Source organism: Neltuma alba, unplaced genomic scaffold, assembly GCF_004799145.2.
Source record: "Neltuma alba isolate B1F8T4 unplaced genomic scaffold, ASM479914v2 tig00010254_pilon, whole genome shotgun sequence".
Lineage (NCBI taxonomy): Eukaryota > Viridiplantae > Streptophyta > Magnoliopsida > Fabales > Fabaceae > Neltuma > Neltuma alba.
The window spans coordinates 108102-132801 of record NW_021635181.1 but is presented as its reverse complement, the minus strand read 5'-3'; the positions used below and the strand labels follow the sequence as shown (position 1 = coordinate 132801).

General features: G+C 30.6%; 1 protein-coding gene across 8 annotated transcripts; it reads left to right on the top strand.

Annotated features, from left to right (window-relative positions):
* The first annotated feature begins 10950 nt into the window (after window positions 1–10950).
* Window positions 10951–23813, top strand: LOC114755362 (uncharacterized). 8 transcript variants are annotated; one of them, XM_028944236.1, is made up of 10 exons: window positions 13547–13796; window positions 14741–14859; window positions 15425–15530; window positions 15639–15758; window positions 15916–15957; window positions 16039–19040; window positions 19792–20463; window positions 20968–21726; window positions 22362–22972; window positions 23516–23813. In XM_028944236.1, exons 6-10 carry the CDS (start codon window positions 16056–16058, stop codon window positions 23589–23591), a joined length of 5103 nt encoding a protein of 1700 aa, XP_028800069.1. In that variant the 5' UTR covers window positions 13547–13796; window positions 14741–14859; window positions 15425–15530; window positions 15639–15758; window positions 15916–15957; window positions 16039–16055; the 3' UTR covers window positions 23592–23813. The 8 variants fall into 8 exon arrangements, with proteins under 8 accessions (XP_028800072.1, XP_028800074.1, XP_028800069.1 ...); XM_028944239.1 differs by lacking the exons at window positions 13547–13796; window positions 15916–15957 and adding an exon at window positions 10951–10963 and having other exon boundaries at window positions 14779–14859; XM_028944240.1 differs by lacking the exon at window positions 15916–15957 and having other exon boundaries at window positions 19801–20463.
* The last annotated feature ends 887 nt before the right edge of the window (window positions 23814–24700 follow it).

The following is a 24700-nucleotide window of genomic DNA, read 5'->3' as shown; positions in this document are numbered from 1 at the left end:
GTGAAAATTTTTGGCTAATATAAAAATGCATAAATTAGGCTAAAATGGCATAATTTTCTGGATTATGGAAGTTATATTGTATCATTTCATTTTGCCAAAACCGCATGATTTTCGTTATTATGAAATTTATATAATTTCATTTTAAATCTAAAACGTAAAATAAATAATAAATATTTTGCCCATAAAAATAACAATACATTTTTAAATATTAAATATTCAAATATTTTAGTTAAAAGACTGGAATGTAAAATAATTTCATTAAATAAGAAAAAATTAGCTATTTATTCGAATGTAAACAACTTAATAAATATATCGAGAGATTCAATGTTATATTTTTTATTTTATATCCAGTCTCATAACTAACAATTTCTTTAATTAGAATATTAGATTATATTGTTATTAGACTATTTATGTCATATAATTAAATTCTCCTCCACAAACACGTTTCCAACAACACCTTTAAAAAATTTCACAAAAAAAGATTTTTCATTGTTTATTTTTTCCAAGTTTAATGATTATTATATATCATATTGATCAGATAAATTCTTTACCTTGGTGAATGACTATTTTGAGATTGTCATTATATTTTTTCTCATATTTGTACAGTCGGCGGTCATAATGATAAAACGAAGCAACGGATGATGACGACGACGACGACTTCTTTATGAGCCTCGCTTCAGATGCAATGTAATTAAGTTTTTCAATGCATGATAATTGGCCTATAATATGTTTGAGTTTAAGATGCATTGCATGCAATCAATATTCTATTTAAATATTTTGGTTTGTTGTTTACACACGCAAATACTACTTTCTAAGGTTTCAATTAATATCTGCGCCTATACATGAAGTATCATTCATTCATTTTTAGTGAAATGTCATTTGTAGCGAATATATATATGAATTTTTATGAACAGTTTTTTTTGCTTAAAAGAATTAAAAAGTCGAAATGATAAAAAAAAAATGATGGATGAAATAACATGTCAATGCTTTTTCCATGATCATCAATGAATAAAATTTTCAATGACTTTGAATTATTTTTTACCCAGAAGTTTTTACTTAGAAGTATTAGGCACCAGAATGTATTTTCTGTGCGCTGTCTTAAAAATTTAAGATCGTAGCAAGTTTACCTATACTGTCATTAAAAATGTCAAAGGTCAATGTTACCGTTTTAATGATCAGCGTTAGTGTCTTAACAGTATAAGAAAAAATGGCTATAATTTTAAATTTTCAGGACAAATTTGCATTGAAAAAAATTTGGGTGCCCAACAATTTTGAGTATAAACTTTCGGGACAAATTTATACCATAATCCTTCATTTTTTATTGAGCAGTCTTAGGAGATTGAGTTTAGATTATAAATATAAATATTATTTAAGAATTTTGTGTGCATTAATGTTATTAAAGTTAATTGATGTTAATTTCAAATTTAAATTTAATTAAAAAACAAGCAAAAATGAAAGAGACATTCTCTGATACGCCCATATGCAGAATAAGGACGGTGGTCCACTCCCATGCCTAAAAAAGATTGCATCTTGCATGTGGCCATGAATAACTCTGGTTTTGTTATGCGTTTTGTTTTGGGCTTGTTGGTAGGGAGTTGGATTATAGGGTTAGATCATGTATTAGACATTAATAAAGGATTACATCCATTTTAAATTTGAGAAATCAAATAAAAGGTTATACTCCTCCGGTCCTTAATATAGGACTCAATTGTTGAGTTGATTTTGGTCCTAAATACAAGACCCATTTCTCATATTTATCAATTTTTTCTAAATAACCCCTATAGATACTCCCTCAACCATGACCAAGTAGAAGAGGAAGATGGGGTATTAAGAAAGATGATTATGGTATTTTAGAAAAAATGTGTCACATTTCTTATAATTAACTAACTAACCTAACTTCCTTAATTTAATCAAATTAGTTAAATAGGTCTTATATTAAGGATCGGAGGAGTATAAGGAATTACAATACTAAAAGTCATCAAGGCTGTCTTTCTTTGGTTTCTATAAACATCTATGTAAATCAATGATAATCACCAGCTTTTTTAAAGTAACCCTGCGTACTGGAAAGTATGACTCTTTATAAAAATAATATTAAATAACTTTTGGTTACTTAAATTATATTGGTTCATGAACTAATATATGATTGTGACTTTTAATTAAAGAAGTATTGCTCTAAGAAGTAACTCTTCAAAGCATCATTTTATGATCTATATAAACTCCTCACTAGCACTCTATTTGCACACAACACTACACAAACATACAACATCAAATCTATTATCTTTATCTTTATGTGCATGCAGAGATAAAGATAAATGATCATTTATAAAGGCCATTATTGTCTTGACTTGAGTGTTGGCGTACAATCCATACTCAAGGATTTTCATTGCATCCTAAAAGAAAATCACCAGCCAGTCCAATCTGCACTTTATAAAATAAGAAAGGTGAGAGCGAATTAAGCCTAAAAGAAAGTATTGTTTGTACTTTAAGAACATCATGCACCACTTTCTTCATTCCCTCTTTAATAACCATTCCTGTCAAGTGTTAAGAAAGTAAATGATCACCGGTGATCAGGATATGACCTCATAGAATGAGTAAGTGTGATACACATTGAAGAGCAAGGGTAATTTCGAGTGTTTATGACATGGCAATGTCAACTTAAAGGCAAATAAGTTAGTGCACAATTCAAAGGTAGATAAAATCATTCAATAAAAGTCTATTTATAGCAGAAATACTTATTGATCGTTGGGCACAAGAAATACTTATTCAATAAAAGTCTATTTATAGCAGAAATACTTATTCAATAAAAGTCTATGAAGCTTATCTGGTATGAACATGTGTTACCTGTTTTTCTTTCAACTTGGCACTGATCTGATAAAAAAAATACAATCTATAACAATAGATTTAGTGAAAAGTAAAAAAAAATTCAATTTGAAATGCTTGTCACTTTTGAAAAGTAAAAGAAATGAGCAATAGAGCAAAACAGAGCAAGGCGATTGTTAACAAACATGAGAGATTGTCAATAAATTTTTATGTTTTTTATTTTTTTATTTTTTGGGGAAGAAGGCGCTTGTGGATAAACACAGCCAAGTATCTGTCAACAAACCTTCAAGAATATCAAGAACAAGATGTGATTGTCCACAAAAATACATAATTGTAAATATAATGAATTTTAAAACCAGAAAAGATTAAGTTATGAAGACCTTGGCTCTAACAAAATCATTTCTTGTTGAAAACCTTTTAGATTTACTCTCTTATGAATTTCTTACCTACGTTGAAAATTTTCAGACCAAATATAATAGGCCTTTGTGTACTCTTCAATCATTTGTAGACTGATTTGATTTTTTAGCCTCATTCTTTCAATTAACTACTTATTATCATCTTTGCAAAACAATCTTCTCTATGTTTTGCAATCATCAATCTGTGCACAAACATGATTGAGAACGAATCATAGATAAATCAGAAAGAATATCTCCGATCCATAGATTAGAAACAATGAACTGAAATATGTTAGCAAGGTATGTAAGATCATTCATAAGTGATCAGTTTCAAAAGAAAAAGCATATATTCATTAATAAATGAAAAACAAAAGAGGTTGGCACTATAGTTGGATTGTTAGGAAAGGCAACTTCAATTATGCGGTTCAGAAGTTCCAAATGAACTTTTAGTCCAAATTTATTGATCTTTGTCGAGTAGGGAAGGAATTAACTATTGCGTATTTTGGGGTCCAGAAAAATGGAAAATTATTTTGACTTTGGTTAAAAGTGGCCTTCTTAATTACTCTGGTTTAAGGCTGATTATTGATTGCTGAATAATTAATTAATTAGATTAGATATGTTGCGATCCTCCAGCTGCTTTTGTTTGTGCTTTTGTTTACAAGCCCGGATCAACCCCATGTGAACCCCTAAATAAAATATAGGAGCCACTTGCATTTGTTTAAGGTAGATTAATTGTAGTGGGATTAATTATGAAACGCACTATGATTAATTGCCGCTTTCTGCTTTATTCATTAGTGTTTCTTTTTAACAAACCTTTTAATTTCATTCCTTTCCACTTGGGCCATATCTATTATTGCGCCAATTTACTTTAAAGTGTTAGGTAAGGTTTCCCAATGGAATTGGGAATCTTGTTCTGAGAGAATTTGCGTTAATGTTACTTAATGTTCTAATCACATTGGGCTTGTGAAGTACACATTAGAAACCTAGAATATGCTAACTCCTATTCTTAATATATGACATAGCTGACTAATTTCAAAAAATTAAAAAATTAGTTACTAAATTACTTAATTATAGCATGCGTTATATGCAACATCCTAATTTTCTTATCCCTCAAGTTTAAGTAGATATTTATTATGATCAAATTAACAAAGGTTAAATATATACAAGAAATTAAAATAATTATGATCTTATGTATCTGTGTATATATATGTGTGCATATACATGAGTAAATGAATAAAAGAACAATGTTAAGAATTGCCACATTGACAAAATGATGGGAAGATGAACAAAATAGCAATGTTGAGAAGTCCCACATCAATTAAATGATAGGAAGAGAGAGCTCTAGGAGCCTATATATAGGTGGTAGCATGAGAGGTTAAAGATGAATTAAATAATTTTCACACAAAACCGAGACATCTCAGTAAAGTGCTATTTATGAGTTTGTGAACCGTTGGATTAGGCTACATCAGCTGATCCTAATTTCATACTCGTCAATTTCAACGGTTGGATCGTCAATTCGATATCTGAGTTACAAGTTATTAGATACGTTTTTCATTTATTTTTTTAGACTTGGTAGATAGAATAATAGATAGTGAATTAGCATTTTTAAATTTTTTCACCATTGGATTAACCCAAAATTTAGAGATTATGCTTGTAACATGTAAGACATTAAATTCAACGGTTTGATTAATAATTAAACTTCTACAGTAAGAATAAATTAACTTATATTGAGGTTGTCTATCTAAATTCGTCGAAGATGAACATAAGCTACAAATGGAGGGTTCTCTATCTCGGTTATGAATTTGGTAATTCAAATTATATGATTTAATAATTAAAGATAATATAAGTTAAGGGAACCCAGTAATTGAATCTAAATCCTCATATATATGTTCTTAGCCTTAACCTTGGAAAAAGCTTTGCTGCTAGAATTTTGAGTAACTATTGAAGGTATTAGAAGGAGAGTTAAAAGCTAGAAACTTGTTAGTAGTTTACTCTAATATTATAAAGGTAATGTTTTAATTTAATTTGTAGATATAAATACTACTATGGCATTCTCAAGTACGGGTCTTGTTTGTACTTGACTATTAGTTAGGAGTCGAGGTACCTATAATTTCTATCTGTTGCATGCTTTAGTATGAAGTTGGTAAGTGATTTTATAACTAATTTTTAAATAAATATATTATGTTTTGTATGAACTGTATTGTGGAATGCTATTTTAAAAAGGATTGAAATCGTTTGTATTGTTAGAAATTAAAGATTATGAATATGAGGTGTTATTCTGGAATTCGATTGACTATGCATATAAATGTGTTATTTTGAACCTTGTGTGTCTAGTTTGGGTGGGAAAAGGAAATGATTTGAGTTATTGAGATTTATATACTTGTCATGTGGTATTAGCCTCTATACAGAGCTCTATGGTTAGCCACTATTATTATCATACTAGTTCTTTAAGAGACTGCGATACCCCACTAGTTCTTTGAGGGGGACCCATAGTTCACTGAGTGCTTTGTGGTTTTTGGCTAATCCATATCACTCGTGTGGTGAGCTTGTCAAAGTAGCCAGTCAAATGGAAAGAACTTAATCCATGGGTCCAGTTGATAGAAATAAAGAGGATATAAGGATAGATTTGGGTTAATGAATTGCATACGATATGGGATCTTCATTGATATTTATATCTTTTATATAAATGAAAAGTAAATTATCAGCTGCATAAGATTGGCAGAAATATTTAACTTATATGATTATTGTTAGTGTAACTATCAGATAAATGTCTACTGACTGTTATTAGCTTTGTGTATCACACCTAATACCTCACTAGCCCATGATAGTGTGTGTAATAGGTAGGGATTTAGTTACTGACACGTTGTCTCATCCCTATTGTTTAACATTTTCTAAGTGAAAGATTTAGGAGAGGGACGTCAGGGAAGGCTTAGGAGGAGTAAAGTTACATTAGTGACTTGTAGCGTCTCCTCGATCTATGAGTTATGTTGTTTTCTATATATTGCCATCTTAGGACAAACTGTGTTTAATTGATTCATGCATTATTATATTTTTGTATCCTTTGATTTGTATTGTTGTGGTATACATGCTGGTAGTTGGTCACAAGCCTAGGATTGCTTGAGATTTATGTATTATGAATTTATTATAGAATATGAATTAAGATTTAATTTTTACTATTTCAATCTATAAGCTATACAATGTATTGTTTTACAACCATTTTAGATGAGACCGATCCTTTCTAACATGGTTTGCTTTTGATTGAATTCACAAAAAAATTTTTATCCATGATAGGATGTATGATTAGGTGATGTTCTTTTCTATCACGAATAACTTTATTATATAGTAAGTTAGTTTATGTGATTGTGATAGATTTTGGTTTGCTATTAGCATGGTTTGGTTATTAAAAATTTTTTTTTTGAAGTTACTATGAAAAAATTAAATTTATTGGTTTATCTAGGAAGATTTTTTCATTATATGATCTCTCTAAAATAATTATATGTATTATTAAATTATGTATTAGTTTATAAGTGAGGCAAATAACAGCCACATGCTTTCAGCCCCAAAGAAGATAAGATAACAACTTCTTGTGGTCCAACGAGGATTGATTAGAGTTGAATAAGGAAAATACAGTTTGCGAAGTTCAATACAAGTGTTCGATTTTTTTTTTTTTGGAAAAAAAGTTTTTACAACAGAACAAAGGCTAGGACGCATCATTGTCATTTGAATCAATATGACCTTAGGAATTATAGTGTGGTTGTTAGAATATCCTTTCACGTATTATATGATTCTTATTTTTCTCAATTTCATTAACTGAATATTGAGACTATACAAAATTATGTCTTGATAAAAATTCAACTTTCCAGTTATGAAAATGCATAGACCATATCGAGACTATATTTTTATTTTTGCAAAACAATCTTCTCCGAGTTTTATAATCATCAAAACATGAGAATCAAATATTTTTACCCCTTTTTTATCATGACAAAAACCTCAATGCAACTAATTAGTATTAAAGTTGCTCTCCCTTCATATATGCACCAACATAATGTGAACGAATTATAGATAAACCAGAAAGAATATTCAGAGGAACAATGGACTGAAATATGTATTAACACTTTGTGGTAACACAAGTGCATTAATACTACCTCTGGTCATTAATATAAGAGCTAGTTTGACTTTTAATTTGATTCTAAATATAAGATCATAATCCTTTGTATCTCTCATATCTATCTATTTTTTTCAAGGTAGTCGTTGTAGTAGTTGCACATATTGAATGTTTCATCAAATAGTAATTCTAGCTAATACATATGATAAGCAAGAATATTTTAGGAAAAATAACACCTATTTATTATAAATAATCAATTTAACCAATTTTTTTTTAATATATTCAAACTAGTGAACTAGCTCTTATATTAAGGACTAAAAGAGTAAGTTCAATTTCAATAGCCAAAGCATAAATCATTGATGAACAAATGAAAAATCAAAGACACAAAAGACACACCAATGACTAGATGGTAAACCGTCGAGCGTTTGGATTAGCTGGTTAGGAGATTGTTTCAGTTTAATGATAAATCTCGAGTTCAAGATCTGGGAATGCATCAACATTGAACCTCTATGATAGAGGTACCAACCATAAGAGTTTCACATCCCCCAAATGCGCATTAGTATGGACCTATAGATTTCCTTATGATACTACAAAAACACATACGATTGGTGACGGAATTTTTATTTAATGACAGATTAGTGACGAAATCGCATTAGTGATGGAATTTATTCTGTCACTAGTTCTTCTATTACTAATTGCATTAGCGACAGAATTTCATTAGCGACAGAATTGAAATTCTGTCGCTAATTGTCTATAAAAATTTTCCGTCACTAATTCATTGCTAATCAGTGATGAAAATTTCTCGTCACAAATGTTGCTAAACCGATTTTTAGAAAAAGAAAATTAAAATGCCATGTGACACTACCACCAGCTGCCACCTCATCACCAGTGATGGCCGCCGCCACCTCCACGCGTCATTGCTACCTCACCTCCATCATCACATGTCACCATCTCGCATGCCACCATATACTTCTCTCTCAAAGTGAATTCTCTATGGCCCAAACCAGGGATCTTATGTGTGCGCGCATAGCTTTACAAGTTGAGCTACAATGAACTTGCTGACTAATTAACCAAAATTATATATATAATATTTTTTTACTCAAACAATTATATATAATTATATATTAAAACTAAAAATAACTATATGATAATTTTAATTGTAACTATTTTTATGAAAAAATAATTTCTAAATATTTGTTTTACTATTTATTTCATAATATGTTATTTTTAAAAAATATTTTTAATATAATATTAATTTCCAATTACACTAATTTTGAATTTTAAATCATAAATATATTTTTAAATTTAATTTTTTAATTAACATTGATAAGATATACTCCTCCAGTCCTTAATATAGGACATAGAGTTAATTTTGGTTCTAAATATAAAACCTATTTCTTATATTTATCTTTTTTTTTTCTAAATTACCCTTATGAATACTCCCTTAACTATAATTAAGCAGGAGAGCGAAAGAGGATATTAAGAAATATGATTATAGTGTTTTAGAAAAAACATATCATATTTCTTATAACTAACTAACTTATTTAACTTTCTTAATCTAATCAAATTAGTTAAATAGATCTTATATTAAGGATTAGAGAAGTATAATTTAATTATATATGTATTATATTACATTACATTATATTCTCTACATGTGTTTTATATATTTGATGAAAACCATTTATAATTAGTAAAAAAATATTGTTATTCAAAAAATAACTACAATAATAAAATCTAATAAATTAGTCTGTATCAAAAATTAAATGATTTGAATATATTATAATAAATAACATTCTCCTACTTATATGTGCATCCTATATAATTTTTTTCTTCTTAAAAACCTTTGTATATATCATTTGTCTTTGCGTTGAAGACCAAACTTAGTATATATCATAGGTTATTAATTATATTATGATTAAATTTTATTTTTTAATTATTGAAATTTAAAATTCACTTCAACATTAGTTTGATTTATAATCATAAATTAAAGTGTTCACATAAATTTATTTTTTGGTTTTGAATTGTTTTTTTCTTATATCACTTTGTATAAGAAAGTTATTAGTATTCTTGTCATATTTATTTAATTATTATTAATAATCAAGAGGAATTGATTTTAATGAAACATAGACAAATTTCCTAAGAAATTGTCTTCATATTCTCAGCATGTATCTAATGATGATATAAATAATGATGATGCCTTTATTAACACAAACTTCACAGATATATCAATCTATTTTACAATTAAAAATATATTTAAATAATTATATTCTTAATTATATTATTATATAAATTGTTATAAGATTATAATCTAAAATAATAAAATTTAAAATTAGCGATAGAATTGCAACATAATAGACTTAGCAACAAAATTAATGATGAAAATTTTCGTGACATACAATTCCACGACAGAACTTTTCAGTAGCTAATTTCCATGCTAAAAATTTTATAATTAAAATTAGTAAGGGAATTAATGAAAGAAATTTCTAATAAAAAAATTTTGTTACAAATATTTATTGACGGATTTTTCAACGGATTAGTAATGAAATTTAGTGACGAAATGAAATTCTATCTCTAATCTGTCGCTAAATTTAGCGACAAAATTTTCATTGCTAATCTATTGAAAATTGGCGATGAAATAATTTTTTCGTAGCTAATTCTGTTGATAATAAGTTTTTTTTTTTTAATAGTGTGAGGTTAGTATGAGATACCGGGTGCATACCCAAAAAAAAAAAAACACTAAATGGTAGTACTTGGCCTATTAGGCAAGTCAACTTCAAGTCTTCAACTAAATATGTGGTCCACAACTTCCAAATGGCTCTCTCCCAATTTCTTAATCAATTGCATATTCCATATTTTGGGCTCATAAAAGACAAAGGAAACCAACAATAATTAGTTGGAACTCCTTTTTTTACTTTTTCAATTTGGATTTAGTATAATAGGGAAGGGTAAACGGCGAGAGTAATAGATTGTAGATAAAATTAATTTATAGAATCGATTTTATTGAATGGCTAAAGTACACATTTAATTCTTTAACTTTGTACAAGGTTTTAATTTGGGTCCCTTAACTTTAAAAAGTATACTTTTAATTCTTTAACCATAAATTTTTTTTAAAAAGATATTGACATTAAGATCTTAAATGTTGATAAAATATTCTCAAATGCTAACATATTAAGTTTGATTTTCTAAACAATCCATGATTGTTATAAAAAATATCATTGAAGCTTAACAATTTTAGGATTAAAGGACCAAATGTATGCTTTTTAAAGTTAAAGGACCAAATCGAAACCTTGTATAAAGTTAAAGGACCAAATATGTACCTTAGCTTTATTGAATTATGACTTATAACAATTGGTTATCAGAAACTCCTTTAAATAGATTATGGTTCACCAATATTTTAGTTCCAAACTTCATTTTACCATTATGAATAATTTTAACAATACCAATATTTTGCCATATATAGTCAATTATAAATTTAATCCAAATAGGCACTATAAAGATGTTTGATTTTGGGTATATAATTCATTTTAGGATGATATATATAATGGATGTTTGGGTATATTTCTTAGGAAGTCACAACTTTGGTTTTCAAAATTGCTTATGAATTTTATTTTAAATTTATAAAGGTGATTTTAAAATAATTTAGGTTTCGTTATGATAAAAAATGGTTTTAAGAATAATTAGAAATTACTTAGAATAACTTTTGAGAGTAATCACCTATGCGGTCCCTTCAAAAAAGACCCATGTAATGTAAACGAGTATATATCTTATCTAAATTGATTTTAATTTTATTGTTTTTATTTATTTATGCTCAGAAATAAAAAAATATAGAAAATACAATTATTTGTTTTAATAATATAGGTTGGTCTCTGTCCAATGAGAAGAGAATTGCACATCTTGATCTTTTCAGTGACCTTATACAAGTTATAACTATTATAACAGCCACACGCTTCCGGTCCCAAAGAAGACAGATTGACTAGAGTTTTCTTTCTCTCTGTTTTTTTTTTTGTGTGAAAATAATCTAATAATATTAAAAAGAAAAGATAGTATCTTTACAAGTACAGAACTGAAATCAAATAAAAATGAAAAAATTTAGATAATACAGAGTATGAAGCATGAACTAGAAAACAATTGACAAAGAAAGATGATGCCTTTCGAGATAATTAATCTCATCAGTATTGTCTCCCCAGTTGTTAAGCTGAACAAATTGCTTGACAGAGGGCGAGACTTGAAGCGATTGATTACCAAAGAGAAAAATGGAGTAATTGAATCATTTAGATTTAATTTTTTTATTTTATATTTTTAAAAATTATTTTAATATATACATAATCTAAAATAAAAATATTTTAACGGTTAGTTTTTTCTCAAAAATATTTTTATTTCAAAATTTTAAATCTGCACTACTAAACTCTTTTTTTTTCACCTTAAAAAAAAAAACTCTTTTTACACCACCTAATCTACACCTTTTGTTGCGGTAGCAGTGCAAAGAATGTGACTAATGGCATTTTTGTAAATATTGATAGATTTTTTTAAACTGGTTCTGTATACAATCGGTGTAAAATATACTTTTTACACTATTTGTTTGTGCAACCAGTGTAAAAAGTATTAAAAATATTTTTTTAAGAAAACGATATTTACAGGGTTTTAGACTGATTTATCATATAATCAGTCTAAAATATACTTTTTACATCAAATATTTATTATAATTGGTGTAAAAAAAATTTTAAAATATTTTTTTAAAAAAATAATATTTACACACTTTCCAAAGGTGATTTAAAACCTAAAGGTTTAACCTACTTTATTTTGCAACTAACTCTTCTAAATCAAATTTTATTCTCTCATAATCTCTTTAAGTTCTTTCGCAATTTCCTTTTTATGCTTTATTCATCAGTAACCTCAATACTAGTCCTCTTTCATGCTCTTCTTCTTTGTGTTGTGACGTCTTATTTGTGCTCATCTCATATATAGTGCATCATCTTCTTACTTTTCATCTTCTTCAAGTACATTGACTTCTCCACGATCATCAAGTAAAGATCCATGGTCACACCATCTAAATTTGCACCTATCCATTCAGATCTGTGCTCATGGTGTCAAGACTTGTGCTCATCACATTCAGATCCGTGCTATCGTAAGCTCTCATTGTGTTATCATCCATATACTCATATTTGCTTGGATCTATACTCATCTTCATCGCCTCTATATTTGCTTTAAGTTTATACTTTTATTTGTCTGTTTAATGAATAATTTTGAACTTTGCCTAATAAATATATTTTTATTGTATGAACCAATATGAATCAATATCATTTCTAAAAACTTGGCAAGTTTTTTTTTATAGTCTCATTAATCACAACTTCTTCTAAGATTTTATCAGATCTTATAAAATCACAGATCTATTTTTATTTTTTATTTTATTCTTTTTACACCAGTTGGAATAACAGCTAGTGTTAAAAGTAGCATTTTCTATACTGGTTTTGCATTCGGTGTAAAAATGTCAGACTTTTAGCACCACCCGCTTCTACAGTAATCGTCTGTATGGTGTAAAATGTCCATTGTAATCAACGCAAAATACTTTTTTTTTCCCTTGTAGTGTTGAGAGGTTAAAATTATGTCTGGAGAGTGTATATCTTACCACAACTATCATTGCCATGAGTACAAAAACCAGTTACATGGTTTGCGAAATTCTATAGAAAAGGGAAGTTTTCAATTGTTTTAAGATATGTTTTTACAGTAAAAAGTAAGGCAATTGTATCGCCAAAAAAAAAAGTAAGATGATAAACTGATAATACTTACCACAATTAAATTAGGTCCAAATAAATTTTGTAGTTTAAACTTTAAAGTCAACCGAGATCATTATTTTAACCAAGAAATTTTTGAATTTTCTCAAATTTAAATTTAAGTGCAAAATGATGTGGGGGAATATATGGACCTCAATTAAAATGCAAAACATTCATATTTAAATACATTAAAACCAATTCAAAAGCATTCCACAAACTACAATAGTTTGTGTATGACACTAAAATCTATTTAGACCAAAAAAATTGATAGAAATAACATAAAATGAATTTAATTATGAAAAATAAAATTTATTCCTCAGAAATTATAATGATGTTTTATATAAAAATATTATGTGTTGTATATAAGAAGGAGTTTTGCATTAGGAGTCTCCTCTCTCAGAATATTTTTGGGGTCCATTAGAAAGGACAAAGAAAGAGCCTTATCATTTCCAGGCTCCAACCGAGTTGACGAACCAAGTTGACGTGATATATGAATATGAAAATCTCTTTTTCTTTGCCTCTAAGTTTTTTATTTTGTGATCATTGCTTTCTATTTTAGAGAGAGAAAGAGCGAGCAGTATGATTTCCAGCCAAGTTGACGACTCATCAAGCTCATGAAAAGTCGCAGTGGAATTCTGTTCATCTGGTTTCAGAAAATTTGCAAGCCGGGAATCTTAAGCTGAATTTTGCAAGCTTAATTATCTGGTATGAAAATCAAACCCTCCTTAGTCTTTCATTTTCTGGAGCTTTCACTTGCAGATTACATTTGTTACTTGTTCTTCTTTCAACTTGCATGGCACAGATCTGATAGAAAATACCTCTCAAAACAGTACATAGTTCCTTTTGGTGTCTAAAAATAGCTGCAAAAATCTTACATCTCACGGCAATCAAGTTACAACAATTGATCTTTCTTATTTTTCAAATTCTACATCTTCAAATTTACCTTTCATCAGCTTGCTGTTACGTATTTGGAGATGAAGCGGTAAAAAGATTGCTCTTCACGGAATAAAATTTTGATTTTGAAACGGTACGCACCTGAGGTTGGTGGAATAATAACTTTACAATAAATAAGTTAACATTTCAAGATTTTTCTAGCACACATGTTCTATCTTCATTAAAATATTTTTATATTATCTCTCAAAAAATTTTATGACGCTTGAAGAAAAGAAACAGAATCAAATCATTAAGTTTTATATGTTTTATATGCATTTTTCTTTTATTGAAGTACATTTTCTCAATTTTCTTCGAACACTTTTACATTTGTTTATTAAATAAAGTAGAAAAATTGCTTAAAATCCCTCATTAAAATATTTATTAATTAAAGGTGCTTCAAATTTGTTTAAAGATTAAAGGGCATCTTATCCTCAGCATGATTGGCAAAAGAAAAAACTTATCCTTGTCATGTGTTGGCACACAAAAAAAAATCCTTGTTGTCGGCACGTGCAACACTTTTTCAGTTATATAGAGAATGAAAGATATTTACATATAAGTGAAGATACGTTGAACACTGAAAAAGAGTTGCATCTACTAATTCAAGAAAAAAAAACTTTCTAAATAATGATTTACTTTATTTTATTTGCCTTTTTTTCCTTTGTTTACCAAACTAATGAACGAACTTATTAAAAAATCAGTACATCTACCACTTGCAGGAATTTCATAAGGTACTAGTTCTAAATTTTTTTACCAGATCTGGTCATCGCAATGCAATTCTGTGATCACTCTCCAAAATCTCCAAGCCCAAACTGAAAGTGTAACTTCATCCATCACGGTATGAAGCAATATCCCTCTCCTGATGAATTATTTAAACACTTTCAACGGGCAAATCATCTTGTGAGTTGTGACAATTTGTAGAATATAGGATTTATTGGTAACTAAATTTTATAATTCGGACTTATCTGTGAATTTTTAATATATTTTTATTTCAAAGAAAATTTATATAAATTCCAAGAATTGAAGTAACACTTAAATGAGTTCAGACTAAAACAAGCATGATTGATTCAATCTACTTAAAATTAATTTACCTAAGACATCTCCTCCAATTAATCTGAGAGATACATAATAGTAGAAGAAGGAGGGAGGGAATTGAGAAAGATGCTTAGAGTATTTTAGAAAAAAAACATGTCATATTAACTAATTTAACTAACATCCTTAATCTACTCAAATTAGTTAATTAAGTCTTATATTAAGAACCAGAAAAGTATAACATATTAATGCAAAATGAAAATTTTGAAGTTTCCAAAAAGAAAATCAGAAGATTTCTTTTTTACATCAAATTTTATTTCTATCATTTTTCAATTTCGATGTCATACTTTGAGGACTATCGTATCCAACAGAACTGACCGCTGAAGCTCAAGAATTCTGTTCATCTCGCTAGCGCTCTTGGAGATTTGCAAGCCCAGAATCATCAACTCAATTATACTGTGGAAGCTTAATTATCTGGTATCAACATCAAAACCTCTTCTTCTTTGCCTGTTTAGTCTTTCATTTTCTGGTCAGTGCTTTCTATTTGTTTTACTTACTTGAGGGTTCTTTCCTATGTATTATCAGTCCCCACTTCCAAGCTCCAACTTGGTTGACGACTTATCAGTTTGGTCATCGCAGTGCAATTCTGTTCTTCTAACTCTTGAAAATCTTCAAGCCAAGACTGAAAGTGCAAAATTCATCACAGTACGAAGCAATATCCCTCTCTTGAATCAGTGTGTCATTTTTTCCCACTTTAATATTTCAGATGTTTCCTTTTCTGTTTTTTATTTCTATCATTGTTCTATTTGTTCTTCCTTACACAAATATCTATCTCTGATATCTTTCAATTCCTTTGTGTTAGTTGTTCTTTTCACATCTAGATGCTATCTTCATGAAAGATGAAGTACGTAATTAAGAAGCTTCAATTGTTCAAAACGAAACCTTGAGTTAATCATTTGATGATCATGAATAACTCTTGCTTCAGGTTGCTATTAATATCAAATGGCAGAGGTGGGAGTGTCGGTAGCAGCAAAACTTGCTGAGTATTTGTTGGATCCAACTTTACAGCGACTCCAATATTTGTTCTGTGTCGGCAAAATCACCAGAAATGTTGAGATCAGAAAGGAGGAACTGATACTGAAGCAAGGGAGGGTGCAAAAAGATGTTCAAGAGGCCATCAACAGGACCGAAAGGATATATGACGAGGTTAACATGTGGAAGAATGACGTGAAGACTCTCATAGCAGAGGTGGAGAAACTGGAGGAAGAACTAAGGGCCAACAATGGCTGCCTTCGAGGGTGGTGTCCTACTTGGAGGAGATATTGTCTCTGCAAAGAGTTGGCTAAGACAGCACAGAGGATAATTGATCTGAATACAAAGTGCGGTTGCTTCAATCAAGTTTCCCATCCTGTTATTGCCCCAAATATAGAATTTCACTCTTCTCAAAACTTTAAGTTCTTCAACTCTACACAAATGGCCTTTGATCAGCTGTGGGAGGCATTACGTGATGACGGTATCTCCATGATTGGGATATGGGGCATGGGAGGGTCAGGGAAAACCTCCTTGATGAGAGTAGTGGAAAAGAAAGCCGAGGAGTCACAGCTTTTTAATCAAGTTGTGCTCACTACAATTTCTCAAAGCCCAGATATAAGAAAAATTCAAGGCGAAATTGCTGATGCTTTGGGGCTCGAATTGAAGGAAGAATCTGAAACGGGAAGGGCAAAAAGAATAGCACTACGATTACATAGTGGAAAACGAATTTTGGTAATAATGGATGATGTATGGGCTATGTTGAATCTTGAGGACATAGGGATTTCCATGGGGGGAAACCATCAAAGAAGTTTCAAAGTTGTCCTAACCACACGCAGTCTTGATGTATGTATCTTAATGGAGTGCCAAAAGAGGATTCGACTTGATTTATTAAAAGAAGATGAAGCTTGGACTTTATTTCAAGCGCATGCTAATGTCAAAGATGCTACTAAAGGAGATATGGCGCGACAAATTGCTATGGAATGTAAGGGCCTACCCATTGCTATTGTAGCTGTGGGAACTTGCTTGAAAGAAAAAGGAGTCGATGAGATGAAGGTAATGTTGTATCAGCTAAGGAATAAGAAAGCAACCAATGTGAATAAAGGAGTAAGGGATGCTTTTACTTGTCTTAAACTAAGCTATGATAATTTGGCAACCCGAGAAGCCAAGTTGTTGTTGTTAATGTGTGCTATGTTTCCTGAAGATCATAATATTGGTGTTGAAGACCTTTTTAGATATGGAGTGGCTTTAGGCCTATGTGATGATGTAGACTCATTTGAAATAGCAAGGAGCCAAGTTAGAGCAATTATAAATTATCTCATTAACTCCTCATTGTTGATGCGTTCTTCAAAATTCAACACAAAGTCACAAGAATATGTGACCATGCATGATATGGTTCGTGATTTTGCATTGTGGAAAGCATCTGAAGAGGATCGTACCATTATGATAACTTGTACAAAAGAATTGAATGAATTGATGGCTGATGAAGCCATAAAAAATTGCTATGCCATATGTTCTTGGTATGTCAACAACAAATTTTCTTTTCAATTGGATGTTTCAAAAGTTGAGTTTCTATTGTTATGTTCAAGAGAACCCTTGGATATATCACATGCATCATTTGAAGGCACTAAAGGACTCAAGGCATTGATTATTACGTCCTCCATTTTTTTGCCCAAGATTGAACTATTAGGACCTCAATCAATCCAACACTTGTCTAATCTTCGAACTTTGCGATTGCAAGGTTGGTATTTACATGACATCTCTTTTGTGGTAAGCCTTACAAGACTTGAAATTCTTGACTTGCAACGAAGTACGTTTGAAAGAATGCCAAATGGAATTGAAAATTTAAACAAGCTGAAGTTGTTAGATTTGTCAGATTGTAACATACGTAAGTGTTGTTACAAAGTAATAGGAAGGTACTCACAGTTAGAAGAGTTGTATGTTTCCGGGCATTTTTCACAGTCAAAAAATGCAAATTGCTATGAATACTTTGTGGCCGCCACTGCTTTGATGAAATGGAGAAGGTATATGCTAGAAATTGGGAGGCATGAAACACGCTTGATATCTCCTAATGAAAGGACAAGATATTTACGCTTGGGTCAGTTAAACATCTCCATGCTAGGTGCAGGAATCAAGGATCTTGCACAAAGAGCAACTGAAATTGAATTTTATGAGCTTAAGGGAGGCAGCAGAAGTTTCATGCCTAATGTTGTTCAAGCTATTGAAGGTATGAATGAGTTATCTAAACTCTATCTTAGAAGATGTTCAGAGATGGAGTGCATTAATGACAAAATTAATGCTCAAGAAGATGTGATTGCCCCAACATTGGATGAGTTAGTGCTAAGAGATATGAATAATCTTCAACAACTACATCGTGGTCCTTCTTCTTTTAGCTTGTTTCAAAAGCTGGAAACATTAAGTATATCCAACTGCCCTCAGTTGCTCCTCATATTCCCTGCTGGTTGCAACTTCAGCAATCTTAAGTCTGTCAGTATTTCTAATTGTCCGAGGTTGACGTCTCTCTTCATTGTCTCTGTTGCGTGCACTCTGTTGTCCTTACAAGAGCTCCGAATAAAAAGTTGCAGTGAACTAAAGCATGTAATAAAAGAAGAGGGTGTTGGCAATGCATGGGAGAATTTGAGATTCCCAAAATTGAAAATTTTGTTTGTTGATAATTGCTGCAAATTAGAATCTGTATGGTCAGTCTTTTTAGCTCAAAGGTTTGTACAATTGCAGCGTCTATCCATAACAAATGCTCCTCAGATGAAATTTGTGTTCGGTGAAAATGTTGATGAAGAACAGCCATTGTGTGATCAAGATGAGGCTCAAATAGCTCTTTCTCTTTTGGATTACCTCACACTAACAAATCTTCCAAACCTTGTCAGAATTTGCCCGGAGAGTTATCATCTAAGGTGCCCATCTATAAAAACAATAGAATGGAAGGATTGTCCAAATCTGGTACGTGTTTGCCTCACATATTGTAATTTGATTCGCAAAAAAAATGTTAAAAAAATATTGAAGCTTTTTATATAATAAGATATCTTTGTTCATGTGATTTAGCAAGCGTTAAATATCAAATAGTGTTCGAGTGAATACACTTTGAGACATGATCCAGTCAACTAATTCGTTCACATTCTTCTATTATTTAAAATAAGAAATGAAATTAAAATCATACATTATTCTCTTTGTGCCTTTGAGTCTCACCCTGTTTTTGGTTTGGAATTACTCTGCAATATGAAAATAAAAATGCAATTACTGATAACAACTTTTGTTTTAGACGTGCTCCATATTAAACAAACAAAATACATGTACATGCAGAATTTTCATTTTGTTATTTTGTTATTTCCAACATTCGATTTATTTGTCATTTCAACGGCCCACAGTAAACATTGACTTTTATGGGCCCCTCATTATAATTTTTCCTTGACTTCATTGATTGTGACGCATATGTATGTATATATTTGCCAACATATATATTGAACCAATTGAGCTAAAAAAGTTCGTAACTTAACTTCAGTGTGAAATATCTATTTTCTTATATATGCAAATGGCTGGTGTTGTTTAATTTACCAAAAAATTGATAGACTAAGTCTATGCAAGAATAATACATGTACATATAGAATTTTAATTAATCTTGATTTATCGTTTTTTAGGAATTATGTTGATGGTTTTCCTCTTCTTTTCTTCCCCTTTTCCCTCTTTCACAAAGGAATTGCAGGAACTTAAAGGCCATCAATTGAGGAATGAAGAATGCAAGTCAGTGGCAGATATAGGACGTACTGAACTTCGTAACCGTGGAGTACAATCTATTTTCCTTTATAAGACTGGGGTTGGAGAACGAAGGACAACATTTAAATACCTTCAAGAATTAACTTTAAGAAATTGTAAAAGACTGAAATTTGTCTTTTCTGCTCATATTTGTCAAAGTCTTCCTGAGTTAACTTCTGTCACCATATCTTGTTGTGAGGAGTTGGAGGCAATTTTTCTGGGGAATGAAGAGACTCATAAGAATCTGCCCATAGCTGAATCTGATCTGCTAAAGTTGAAGAGTCTGGAGATCTCTAAGTGCAACAAGCTTAAATTCATTTTCATGATCAGTGCTGCTATCTCAATACTTCCTCAGCTAAGCACTCTAACCATATCAGATTCTTCTCAAATTGAAGAAATTTTCAAGTGCTCAGACATTGAAAATCATGACATTGACAGTGAAAAGGAGATTACATTCCCAAACATGAAACGTATGGAACTCGATAACTTGCCACGACTTGTTAATGTCTGTCAAGGGTTTAAGCTGCATACACGGGAGATTTTCAAGGTTCAGGTTCATCACTGCCTAAATTTCTTGCCAATTATAAGTGCAACTATTCATTGGACTGAAGAGGTAACTAATATTCTAAATTTCCGTTTCTCAATACTGCAAATCTTGTCGATCTTTGATTTGCAAATATTGCAAACAAAAGCTAGTTTGAAAACAAACAATCGTACATTTAATCCAGCATTCTTTTGTAGTTATTTACATGTATTAATTTTCACACTTTTTATTTTCCCTCTCTAATATACTTGATCAACTTGTGACTATTTTGGTACTACAGATACGAATATGATATAAATTTTTCTTATACTATTACCTCACAATCAATGATAGTTCAAACTATAGAAGTTGAAAAGAAGAAGGATTTCATCTGTGCTGTGCATGATATGTTTCAACATGATATACTCCTGCATACAAATTAAACTTGCTAAATGAACTACATCTCTTGACTTGTACAAATAGGTACCGATGTTAAATGTATTGCAAACTCTTACATCTCTTTCTTTTCATAATCTTTTCAAGGAACTTAGAATATCTTATTTCACCTACTTTTCACTCCTCTGTTGTATACAGGGACTTGTAAGGGAGTATGTGTTGAAATACAACCAGTTAAATAATAATAAGGCTCTCAACCTTCCGCTTTCTGTTCTGAATGCTGGAGAGCTTGATATTCGAAGTCCTGGAGTTGAACACAATTGGCGAGTGATTGGTGATGATGAGGAACAAGAAACCAACAACTCAGGAATGTTGAGATCAGAACAACAAATGCTGGGAGGTCTTGTTCCCACCCAGGTTTTGAGCTTTCAACATCTTCATTCCTTAGAAGTAACTCACAATAAAAGGTTGAAGTTTTTGTTCTCAAGCAGCACACTTGTCCACACCAGCCTTCCCAAATTGGCTTCCTTAATCTTATCTGATTGTGAAGAACTGGAGGAAATAATTGCAGAAAATGAGGAACATCATATCATGTCCAGTGCTGAAGTTCACTTCCCAAAACTTGGGGAGTTGAAGGTTGAGAGGTGCAACAAGCTCAAAAGACTCTTCTCTACGTCCACGAGTATTATTCTTCCACAACTATACTCTTTGTCAATAGCTGAGGCTAATCAACTGGAGGTGATTTTTAGACATAGCAGTGAAGGTGATGCGAACTACAGTGAGGCAATTGTGCTTTGCAGCTTGAGGACGATAGAGCTAACAAATTTGTCAAATTTGAAAAGTGTTTGTCAAGGATTGCAGATTCAGGTGAAGCTGAGCAGCATCAGCATATGGAACTGCCCAAAATTTGTGGATTCAACCTTGGGAAGGGCTCTTCAACAATTGGGAACAGTATCGGCATGAATGAATATTCCATATCATCTTGATTTAGAGTCTTCAAAATTGGATGGAATATATGTTATTAGAATCATCTATATATCATTTTGGTAGCTGTATAAATTACAAAGAGATTTTCAAGGACGTGAAGAAGGAAAAAAAATACTTGATGCACGGACACAAATAGATTTTCTTTCAATTTCAGATCGCAATGGATGAAACTATATGGAATTCACGTGTGTGTGTTGTGAGACTTCATTTCACGTTTTTTTTAATATTTATTAAATATATTCTTTTAAAAATTTTCATATCAAAATTGTGACTATGAAATTTCACCCCCAAAAAAATGGCAGTGAAAGAATAATTGCGTGCGTGGCGATTCACAAACTATTTTAATAAAAAAATACATTTTATAGGAAATTAAACTAAATCAATTATAAATTGATTTTTTTTTTTGCCTGTAACCATACACTGATTATATATAAACATTTGTACATCAGTAAAGAGCAAGGAGTTTGCTTGGCACGCTTACAATGTATCTATTTTTTTAAAAAAATCTAAATTTTAAAAAAGAAACTTTGAATGCTCTAAATTTGATTGATGTGAATAAATTTGTCCCTTTTTTTTTAAAAAAAATGAAATTGCAATTGCTGCAGGTTTCAAGGGAAGATTCAAATATTCAAACTTCATCAAATGGAGAAAAAGAATTGGTAGTAAATGAAGAAAAAGGGACGGTTGTGATCTCAGGAGCGGAGTACTTGTATTTGAAGGATTCAATGAATCTCATATCTGTATGGGAGGGTCCCGGTTTCATGGTCTTCCAAAATCTTAAGAGTTTATTTGTGAATAAATGTACAAAATTGAAGTGTATGTTCCCAAGCACTGTGATCAGAAGCCTACCGTGTTTGTGGTCTCTAAGCATTGAAGAATGTGAAGAGATGGAGGACATGATGTCATCAGAAGAAGAGCATCACTACTTTCCAAATACATCCTCCTCTCCTTCCTTCTGCTTCCCACAACTTCAATATCTTGAAGTCAGGAGATGCAGAAAGTTGAAATGGCTCTTCCCCTCTCTGCCCTCTACTCTCCATCTTCCACAGTTGGATTGTTTGTGGATTGATAAGTGCTCTGAACTAAAGGGACTTTTTAATTGCGAGCTCGAAATTCAAGAGAAGGGGTTTTACAACAACATATTTCCAAACCTGACATATCCATTTATCAGTGATTGCCCCATCTTCTCCAAAACCATACTCGCGGCTCTTCAAAGGTACGCACATTTGACAAATCCATTTTTTTTCCTTTTCGAATTTCTTCTTTTTCTTTTTGCTGGCGTTATATTTTTTGATTGCACACACTTGGAAATTCTGGCATGGCACACCATACAAAGTTTTGTGTCTTTTGAATTTTGAATTTATTTATAAAAAGAATTACAGTAAAGGGTCAAATTCAGAAATTAATTATTTAGAATGCTTTTAATACTTACAACTCACACAATGCAGGTTTACGACATAATACAAATTTACAACTAATAAGAACATATTTAACGTTATTTACTACTCAAATGACACAAATATACGGCTGCATTAATAAGAATTATTGTCATCAGATTCTTCCTTAGCTTAGTTATATACTGTCTCCTCCGTGATCTATCCATTTTCTTCTCAGAAAGATGTAATTGATGTACACATTTTGGAAGAATTGCAGGATGAAACATTTTGTTTTTCTTTGTTTTTGGACAAATGCCGCATGTTTTCCTCAGATCTATTATTTACTCTGCTAAATATATCTCATTTTTCTCATAATTCTGCAGTCACGCAGCGAAAATACGAAGTCATCATGATCGTCGTGTCGATGATGATGGTGACGGTGACAGTGATGGCATATAATTTGTACAGTTTGCTTCATTTGAATGATGGCGGCATGCGATCAACATTGCAGAAGGCATTCATTTGTCTCATTTTTATTTAAATACTTGGATTTGTTGTCTACATAAAAAAAAACCTACTTGCTCAAGTTTCAATTAACACTTTTGCCAATAGATGAATGATCATTCATTCACTTTCAGTACTAGTACTTTTTATAAAATATTAATATGTTGCGTATAAAAATTTGCAGAGTACAATGCTTTTTATATATGTAATAAAATTTATCACATCCTTCTTGTCAATAAAGTGTTTAATGGAGGATTTTTCATAATTTTTCCTAAGAAAAAGTAGAGCTAGTCTAACCCGCAAAAAATGGCAGATTAGCCAACCTGCTAACAAATAAGTCTTTTCAACCCATATCGCTAGACCTTTAACTGGTCATGGGTTAGCCTGCCAACCTATGAGTTAACTGGCATTTATTTTTTTTATTTTTTCAATTTTATTAATTGTCATAATTGTATTATTATATTTTATATCTTATCTAAAAATTTAAAAATACCAACATCATTTATTGATGTTTTAACTCAAGTATTTAAAGGGAAAACAAAAAAATTTATTATACTTTATTTATACTGAATAAAGAAATTTAAAAAATAGAAAATATTTTTTTAAAAAATGTAAATAATAGTTGACAGGTTGGCTAGCTAGCCCATCAACTCCCATAACGAGTTAAGGTTAGTTAAAGGCCAGCCCACCATCACACATACCTTTTTAACTTGTACTGCTCATATTACCACTCCTAAGGAAAAGCTACCGTTTTGAGAAGATTTTGAATTAATTTGGACATAATGAATTAATGTCACTTATTAGATCCTTACATTACTAATAAAAGCTAAGGTGTACACTTGTCTCTAAATTATTCTTTCAAAGTAATTATTAAAAAAATCAAAATAATTTTATTTATCAATAAAAAATGTAACTGTTATCATTCAAAAAAACATTCACTTTAGAAAATAATTATATTGCGATGCGGAAAAATCATTTTTGGAATTATATATATTAACATTTATACCCCTTATTTTCATATAATATTGAGTTTAAAACATCAATTTTAAATTTTAAATCAAATT

Bases quoted from the DNA above. Each gene is read 5' to 3' on its own strand.
- LOC114755362 (XM_028944239.1), top strand. From the start codon at position 16,056: ATGGCAGAGGTGGGAGTGTCGGTAGCAGCAAAACTTGCTGAGTATTTG. The intron at 21,727-22,361 runs GCATGAATGAAT...CAATTGCTGCAG, and splicing joins AACAATTGGGAACAGTATCG to GTTTCAAGGGAAGATTCAAA. The intron at 22,973-23,515 runs GTACGCACATTT...ATAATTCTGCAG, and splicing joins ATACTCGCGGCTCTTCAAAG to TCACGCAGCGAAAATACGAA.